The sequence below is a fragment of the Rhinolophus sinicus genome, linkage group LG11 (genome assembly GCF_036562045.2).
Source record: "Rhinolophus sinicus isolate RSC01 linkage group LG11, ASM3656204v1, whole genome shotgun sequence".
NCBI classification, from domain to species: Eukaryota; Metazoa; Chordata; class Mammalia; order Chiroptera; family Rhinolophidae; genus Rhinolophus; species Rhinolophus sinicus.
In genome coordinates this window covers 6,528,221-6,537,448 of record NC_133760.1, presented here as the reverse complement: position 1 = coordinate 6,537,448, position 9,228 = coordinate 6,528,221, and the positions used below count along the sequence as shown (strand labels likewise).

At 51.9% G+C, this 9,228-nt stretch overlaps 1 protein-coding gene across 1 annotated transcript; it reads right to left on the bottom strand.

Annotated features, from left to right (window-relative positions):
• Window positions 1-2,089: 2,089 nt before the first annotated feature.
• Window positions 2,090-9,207, bottom strand: KDELR1 (KDEL endoplasmic reticulum protein retention receptor 1). Its single transcript, XM_019752643.2, has 5 exons — window positions 8,903-9,207; window positions 8,136-8,236; window positions 7,700-7,858; window positions 4,116-4,368; window positions 2,090-2,840 (listed from the first exon to the last, which is right to left on the bottom strand). Exons 1-5 carry the CDS (start codon window positions 8,991-8,993, stop codon window positions 2,806-2,808), a joined length of 639 nt encoding a protein of 212 aa, XP_019608202.1. The 5' UTR covers window positions 8,994-9,207; the 3' UTR covers window positions 2,090-2,805.
• Window positions 9,208-9,228: the final 21 nt, after the last annotated feature.

Sequence of the window (9,228 nt, the reverse complement as noted above, 5' to 3'; positions counted from 1 at the left end):
TCTTCAAATATTTGGAAGACTGTCTTAGGGGAGAAGAGGGGGTTTTATTCTAGAACCCTGAAGCTCATCGGGGACTTGTGCACAGGCCACAAAATGCTTCTGCTTGTAAGGTAACCCCAGTGGGCGAAGCACCCACTAAGGGACTGGTGGGGACAGGGGTAGCCTTCATTCAGCACCCACTATTCCGTACCATGGGCCTGGGGTGTCTAGAGCTACGCTGTCCGATTGAAATACAGTGAGAACCACAGAGGGCAGAATTTTAAATAGTCTAGTAGCCATGTTAAGAAAAGTAGAACAAAACAAGTGAAATTTTCATATATTTTATTTAACCCAGTATATCCAAAATATTATTTCAACATGTCATCAATATAAAAAATTAAGTATCTTACATTCTCTCATACCAAGTTTTCAAAATCCTTTGCATTATTTTACATCTCAATTTGGACTCACCACATTTCAAGTGCTAATGGTTGCATATATCTGCTGGCTACCATATTGGACAGTGCAACTCTAGAACCTTCTGGTTTTTCTAGAACAACTGGACATCCCTTTCTTTTTAAGTGGCATTAGTTGGCAATGAATACAAAAAAAAATTTTTTTATGCAGGCCAAACCAAACACACCCACACGTGTCACGGTGGCCTTCATTCATTTACAAACTAGATGAAGGGATATAAATTGTGGGGAGTCAAATGTGGGTTCTGTTGTCCCTTTGTGAGGTTTCCCATGTGGCAGGCCCCGTGCTCAGATCTGGGGGTACAGCATAAATAGGATGCAATCTCTGTGGGCATCTGGAGGTGGCAGCAGTGCGGTGGAGTGGGTAGCATTGTGACCTGGGTGATGGGAGAATTTGAGCTGTAGTCCTCACTGTCGCTAGCTAGATAAACTGGGACATCACTTAACTTCTCTGGGCCCAAGCTGTGTTGGTTGGAAAACTAGAGACTCGGACCAGATTGAGATTGATGGTTTTCAGACTGTTTTCAAAGACGTGCCACCTGCCAACACCAAAGCCCCCCTAGGAGCCCTGTTCCTGCGTTTTTCCTATCAGATTTCTGGGTACCATTCCTCTAAATAGAAGGTCCCTCCGCTTAAAAGAAAAACAAACAGTTGAAAAACCCTACAGCAGTGCCTAAATATACAGGTTCGTGTCAGGACCCCCACCTCTGACACTCGCCCTCGGTTTCCTTCTCCAGAGTGCCCGCACTTCAGAGGAGCTGTGAGGGCCCAGTGGGCAGCTCAGTGTAACCCACATTGCCTAGCATTGACGAATGCTAGGGAAATGCCAGCTACCTGCCTCCTGCAGCTCCCAGAGCCGTCCTACAGAACTGGGGGCGGTTAAGGAAGGTCTCAGCAGACATCTAGGGAGTCTGACTAAAAACACCCCCTAAAGATTACAAGGGCCGGGCAGGTAATGCAAGTGAAGGAAACAGGCCAGGTATGAAGTCAATCTGGAAGGAGATTTCTCACTTTCCTTTTAACTCCACCAAGCAAGAACAAAAAACAACCATGTCAGCCCGATAATAAATGGTAACAGCCCCTCAGCCAAATCCTGGGGACTGTGGTGGAAAGCTCGCATCCCATCCGTTCAGCTCCAGCCATCTGCTGCCACCCAGAAACGAGAAGCCGGCATTGTCAGACTGACGGATTTTTTTTCAAGAGAAGCCAGAAATTTGGATTTTAATGCAAAACTCTGTTTTTTAAAGACTGGCAAATGATTCTTTTTTCTTTTTTTCTTTTTTTTTTTTTTTTAAGAAAAAAGAATGGCTCAACAAAATGCCAGATGAAGGTGGGACGGGGGCTGCCTGTTGGTGACATCTGTAGGTCCTCTGGAACCCTGAGATTCGGGAGAACAGGCAGGGAAGTTCTGTGCCAAAATGAGAAGAATCTTTGAGATCTTTTTTTCTCCCAAGTGTCTTTCTCAGTGGAGCTGCGAGGAGTTACTCTCCACAGCAGCTCAGTCTTGGGAAACCCAGTTTCTCATCTTCCTGCTCCTCCCAGGCCTTAGTTGCCTGCGGACAGGTAACGGGATAAAGCAAAAGCAGAGGGGTCGGGCCGGGACCCCACAAACGCCAGAGAGAGAGGGCAAGGAGTAGCCAAAGAGAGGCACCATTTTCCTCGGTTTATTTCAAGAGAACAAAGAATCAACCATCAATTCTGTACAAAAACATGGCGGCAGAGTCATGGTGACCCTCGGGCCAGGCCCCTCCCCACACCCGGCCCCTCGCCCCCTAAATTGCCCAAAAAATGACAAGACTAAAAAACCCTGAACTCTGGGAAAAAATTATTATGAAAAACCGGTGGAGACCTTCCCTCCCCATCTCACTCTCCCCAGCCCAGAAGTTTGGGGGCTGTGTTCATGGCCCGGGTGGGAGGTCGGGGAGGCAGGTGTAGCAGATTTAGTGTTTGGCAAACAGTGGGGCTCGGGGGTAGGATCTGAAAGGGAGTTGAGGGACTTGGGGAAGAGACAAGATCTCGGACCCAGTACCCCCCCACATAGGACATTCGAAACAGTTTATAAAAATCAGGGCCAGAGTAGAAGAGAAAGGAGTCATCAGAATCAAAAACTAAATAGCAGAAAGATTTTTTTTTCTTCTTCTCTAAAAGGCAAAAAACTACAAACAGCCCAGGTCCTGAGCTCCCCAAGTCCTGGGTCATCCACCGCCCCCTGAAACCCGGCAGGAGGGGGATGGGGAGTGGGGAGAGGTTGGTTCTTAACAGAGTCACCCTGGACAGGAAGGCTCTTGTCTTTGTCACCTTCCTCTGCCTCTGGCCGGCTGCTGGAGGAGAGGGATGGCGAGGACCAGGGCTACGCTGGCAAACTCAGCTTCTTCCCCTTTAGGACTGTGAGGAGAGAAAAGGGGGCAGGCATGACCATCAGACCACCGGCAGAGGGGACAGCCTCCCACAGCCAGAGCAGGGGCCTGGACACTTGGGCTGGGCAGAGATGCAAGGACAGTCGGCCCCACCACCCTGGATTATAAACGGGGATCAGCCTGAATTACTGAGGGGTAACGCGGGGAGAGCCTAGTCTCATCCTAGGGGCTGAGCATTGAGGCTAGAAGAGGCCCCATTTCTTCTGGTGCAGGCTGTTCCTCTTCCACCTTGGTCTAGAGGCCTTGGAGCTTGATGGGAGCTGGGGTCAGAGGTTCTGGCAACGATGGCTGGTGAGACCACCATCTTCCACCCTCACAGCCTTAATCCTGAGGGGTCTCGTGGTGAGATACAATCTCTGCCCTCCTGTATCCTTTTTCCTTCACACCAACTGACTTCTGATTTCTCAGGTCTCTGCTTTAACCGTCATCTCCTCTAAGAGGCCTCCCGACACCCCCTCCCCATGTGAAGTAGCCCCCTCACTCCACAGCTGTTCACTAACACATCCCTGGTTTCTTTCTGTCATAGCCCTTCGCACTACTTGCAATCATCTTTCTTTACTGTTCATTCACCAGTCCTCCCCACCAGAATTATAAGGGGAAGGGAAGGCCTCGTCCATCTTTTTTCCTACTGTTGCATCCCCAGAGCCTAGTGCTGGCCAGGGACATAGAACATGTGCAATAAATGCGTTGATTAAATGAATGAATGCATGGATCTTGATGGGCCTGAATCCTTGAGGGTGAGGACAGAGATTAATGAACAGAGAGGAGGCCATCCCTTTTCTGAGCACTGCTAGGGCTGGGGAGATAGGAATTCTGGAATTTTGTGGGTGTAAGACTGAAACCCTATGGATCTGGAACCTCAGGGCAGGAGGGGGGATTAGGACAAATTCCGAGAGAGGAAAAGTCAAAGGCCACCCTTGCCCCTCTCTGTCCTGTCTCCTCCTCAACACCCAGAGGCTGGGTCTCTGTGTGTGGTCCAGGGAGGAGGCAGGAAGGAGGCCCCTGCTGCCTTGCTATCTTCACTCAGAGACTCACTCAGAGACATGGGGGGCGGGGGAGAGAAACTCCTTGGTCCTCAGGGAGGGCGTGGATGAAGGGCTGAATTCCAGGGATGGCAGTGAGCCTAGGACCCTGGAAGATGGAAGAAGCTCTCCCTCCCTTGAGTGATAAAGGGCTGGGGAGAGAGAGGGCAGGAGGGGGAAGGGAGCAGGACCCTTTCCAGCCGGCCCCCCATGCTGGCTACCTTTGGTAATGTAGAGGTAGAAGAAATCGCAGTACAGGACTGTCTGGACCAGGCCGGCCACAATGGCGATGAGGTCGAAGAAGCCCTCGAAGTGATAGCGCCAGATCCAGTTAAAGAGATAAAGCGTGCGGTAGACGCCCAGCGCAAACAGGTAGTGGCTGGTGATGGTCTCTGCCTCGCCTGTCTTGCTCACCATGAAGAGCTGCGGCAGGATGGCCACTGACTCCAAATAGATGGAGAAGGTCCAGAGGATCTGCAGGGAGGCCAGGGAGCAGGGGCAGAGGGCAGGATGAGGCGGGAGGGGACAGGGTGGGAGAGAAGGCAGACTGTGGTGACAGGTGCAGACAGTGACGTTGGGGAGAGAGGAGAATGGGACAGTGAAGCCTGCTGGGCACTGACTGTGTGCCAGACACCACTCTGCCCATGTCATTCGTATACTAATTTAATCCTCACAACGACCCCATGGGGGAGGGGCTATTTGAGCATCCCCATTCTACACAGGAGGAAACTGAGGCCCAGAGAGAAGAAGAGACTTGCCCAAGACCGTGCAGCTAGTAAGTGGCAGAGCTGAGATTCAAACCAAGGGTTGAGGGTCCAAAAGGACCAGGTTGGAATCTTGGTTCTGACACTTGCCTTCTATGAGACCTTGGGCAAAAGACCCAGATTCTCCAGGTCTCCACTTATCTCTAAAATGGAGATGATTTTCCTGCCCTCGTAGGAGCGAAATTTGATGTGCAATCCTTAGAGACATTAATCAGACTGGGCCACTCCCTGGCTTAAAACCCTCCAGTAGCTACTTCTTATCACAACCAGAATAAAATCCAAATCTAAGCTTGGTCTTCAAAACCCTCCCCAATTTAGCCTCATCTCCTATTCCCACCCCTCTCTCTCTGGGCTACAGCCAGGACTTCTTTCTGGTCCTCCAACATGCCAGGCTCCTATCCACCCCAGGGCCTTTGCACTTGCTATTCCCTCAGCTCTTCCCCCAGATTGTCACATTCTGCCTCTCCTACCTCCTTCCAGCCTCAGCTCACCAGAGAGAGCTAGGAGAGGCCTTCCCTGACCATCCTCCCCCAAGGGCTGTCACTTCACCCCATTTATTCTCTTTCTTGGCAGCTCTCACCAAAATGTAAGCCATGAGGCGCAGGATCCTACACCTTGTTCAGCCCATGACCCCAGCACCTGGCACAATGCCTGGCATATATTTGATGCCTGAATGAATGAATGAATGAATGAATGAATGAATGAATAGAAGTGATCTCCCCATGTGCTTGTCACAGGCCAACATTTAGGGACCAGTAACTATCAGTTGTAAGCAGGACAGGGCATCATGGGAGGGGGAAGAAGAGGCTACAGACATCTGTTGGCCCTTTTTCAGTCCTTAGCAACCTGAAAGTCCCACCTGGGGTAATTTGTGATCTGTAGATCCACTGAAACCTCCCCTCAGAGAACCAGGCCAGGTGGCAGGTATGGCTCCTCCCCGGTTGTTTTAGTTTGTGGGAGGGAAGTGGGGAACATCAGAATGTATTCATAACAATGCAGGTTACACAGCATTTACTACATCCCAGGCATTGCTCCCTGCACCTTACAGGTATTAACTGGCTACTGCCTTCACCTCTGAGGTAAGTCATATTCTTATCTCCATTATACAGATGAGGAGACTGAAGCCAAGGTCACACAGCTAAACTGTGATAGAAACAGCTTCCTACCCAGGCAGCTGGACTCCAGGGTTTGTTCCCATAATTGCTCAGAGTCCTCCGGCAAGGCTCTTAGCAAGTCAGGTTAGTGGAGGCTCTCGGGAAAGGTACCCATTAAATTGATGCACACCCAACTGTTACCCTGGGGTTATCCTTGGAAATAGAATTGCAACATAAGAGTAGATGAAAGGTCATGTTTTCATCACATTTATTTTATCTACTCGTGATGTCTGAATTTTTAAAGAACAGTTTCCTCTATGATTAAAGAATAATTGATCTTGCACCAACTAATAGCGTGGGCTTTGAAAGCACGAGCACCTGGGTTTAGATCCTGTGAGCTCTCCCCTCTGAGCCTCACCTTAGTCCTCCAAGATGTGGGGTTGAAGATGTCTGCTTCCCCAGGTGGCCATGGGATCAGACAGGATGATATTATATTAAGAATGGCCAGCATAGAGCCAGACATACACTTTGCACAAGTGACCTCCCCCACTCTGAATGAGGTTAACCAAAATAGCTGGAGTCAAAAGGCCTGGGTTCTGGTGTGGCCTCTTCCACCTGGAGCAAGCCCCACTGCCTCCCTCAGCTTCAGTCTCCCCATATGGAAAATGGGCCCAACTTGGGTGAGTGCTCTGGGCAAGGTGGTGACAATGATATGTCTGCAAAGTCTAGGGCCTGCAGCCACACCCAGGGTTCCCACCACAGCATGGTGCAACCTCCCAGACATTTCTGGGACCCATGGGCCAAAGTCACCCTATGTCAGATTTGTCTGGCTTGCAGGGTACTTTTAAAAATACATGTTGAATCTGTGGCCAAAATTTTAAAGTGAGATCTTGCAGGAAATCTTCTAAATTGTGGCTTCTGTTGAAAATATCAGCCCACCTGGTCACTCATGGGCAGCTTCCTACAAGGCAGGAGTGGGCCTGGGGGAGGAAGGCCTGATCTGAATTTGATTCCTGCCAAGCTCCCGGAGCCAGGAGATTGCAGACTTAACACAGGCCCTCCCAAAATTCCTCCCAGGAATTCGCACAGGTCCCACCAAAATGCCACAGAATAAAAACCACGACAGCTAATGCCTAAAAGTTACCAGCATGGTATTGAACAACTCAGTCTGAACAAACATTGACATAGCACTTCCTACCTAGTGCCAGACACTGTGCTTTACCAATATTAACCCCTCATTAGAACCCTCTGAAGTAGGAATTGATTATCCCCATTTTACAGGTGAGGAAACTGAGGCACAGAAAAACTGATTTGCCCAAAGTGCCACAGTTGCTAAGTAGGCTTTGAATCACTGCTCCCTGGTTCTATAGTCTATGTGTTTCACTACTAGGTGATGCTGTCTAATTTCAGTAAATCCTCACAATGACCTGATCTCGACTTTACAAATGGGGAAACTTTGGCACGGAGAGGTCAAGTCACATGCCCAAGGTCATGCAACTAGAAGGGAGCAGATCTGGGATTCAAATTCAAGTAGCCTGGCTCCAAAGCCCCTGTTCCCAATTCCTAGGCTGCCAATGACCTTGGACGAGTCATTTAGACTCCATACGCCTCAGTTTCCCCACTTGTAAAATGGGGCTGGTGTGAAAAGTAATGAGTTAATATACGCGAAATATTTAGGCTTTTTTTTGGGGGGGTTATAAGAATTGGGTGGATTTAGGCTTTTTTTGGGGGGTGCGAAATATTTAGAGCAGCATCTGGCACACGGTGAGTGCTACTGCTGTGGCATTAATACCACCTGAGTCCACAGCCCTTGCACTGAACTTTATGTCCTAAAATAAGGAAGTTTGAGCAATCCTTGCAGAAGGAAGTCTTTCAGAGGGTCCACTGTCAACAGCCATTCTGGCACAACCCATCCCCCCACTACAAGGACCCTGCCAGATAGGCTACCTCTAGAGGGGTAAAGTCATGGTTGACCAGGAACGCCAGGATGGCCGTGGGAACAACAAGGAACTCCACCCGAAATGTGTCGTGGTTCCCATCATAAGTGGCTTTGAACTTGCTGTAAATCATCCAGACTGTGGTGAAGGAGCAGGCAATATAGACCACCTGTCAAGGGGAATGATGAGGAGGGCGCTTCAGCTCACAGCACAGGGCCTGTGCCCCCAACAGGCTCAGGCCCAGATGAGTGGAACCCCAGGCCCCTTCTCCCTCAGACCAAGGAGTCTCAGCCCCTGTCGCCTCCTCCCACAGACCAGGCATCTGTATGCAGCCAGCCCTCTCCTCCCTCAGACCCACAAGTCTTGGGACCCACACTACCTCCTCCCTGGGACCCTCACCTGGGTCCCCCCTCAAGAGGGCACAGTAGGTGAGGTAGAGCCTTTACCTTCATGCACGTGTTGTAGAGTGAGATGTAGTTGGTGAAAAGGTCCAGGTAACGGGCAGTGAACACCACAGCAAACAGGACCTGGCTCTTGCCTGAAATCCCTGTGGTCCAGAGAGAGTGGGGGAGTCTGGGGGTGGGCTAGGCGGGGAATAAACCAAGGCCCAGCGCCTGGGACCAGCCTGGAGGCAGCTCAGGAGTGCAGCTGTCCCTGGAGGCCTCCCCAGCCCGCCTGCCTGAGCAGGGTCCTTTCCCGCGGCTCACAGACAGGGGGCAGCCGGGCCCCAGAGCTAATCCAGCCCGAGGCTCTGTCCCAGGCTAGGCCTCATGGCCACCCTCGGTCTCCTCCGGGTCCTCCCAAGTTCAGACACCAGGTGGGGTCTCGGGAGGCCCCCACTTGACCTCAGCGCCCCCAGAACCGGACGCGTCCCTTCCGCTCTCTTCCTGGCCGCCACGGTCCACGTCACCAACTCCCAGCCACCTCCCTGCTAGCCACGGCTCCCTGTTCATGCTCCGGAACCCCGGGGGCCGCCCAGATAGTGGCTGGAGGAAGGCTGAAATTGGGTGCCTGGAGACACCCCCGCCAGACTATATGCACCCCCCCAGTTTGGTGAAGGGAGCTGACCCTCCGGTGACCCCGGCCTGGAAGGGGGAACCCCAGCAAGTGGTAGGGGGAGGGACTGGTCCCCTAGTGCCTCCAAACCCTTCCCCGAGTCCTGGGATGTCCCCCGCACTCGCCCCCCTTTCTTCCGCCCCCGTGGGCGTCTCACCGGCACACGAGCGGGACTTCCAGATTTTGAGCAGTAGCAAGATGATGGCTAGGAGGTGGGAGAGGTCTCCCAGGAATCGGAAGAGATTCATGGTTGGGGGATCTGGCAGGGCTGGAGGGAGGCAGGCTGGCGGGGGTCTGCCCCCTGGGGTTGCTGTGCTGGCCGGGCGGCTGGGCTGGAGGGTGGGAGAGGGGCCCTCGGGTGGGCTCCACTCCTGGGAGGGGGATCTGGGAGGGGGAGCCGAGGCGGGAGCTGTTGGCTGAGCCTGAGCTGGGGAGAAGGGGGAGAGTAGGAGAGGGAGGAGTCTGGGCGGGAAGCTCCGCCCC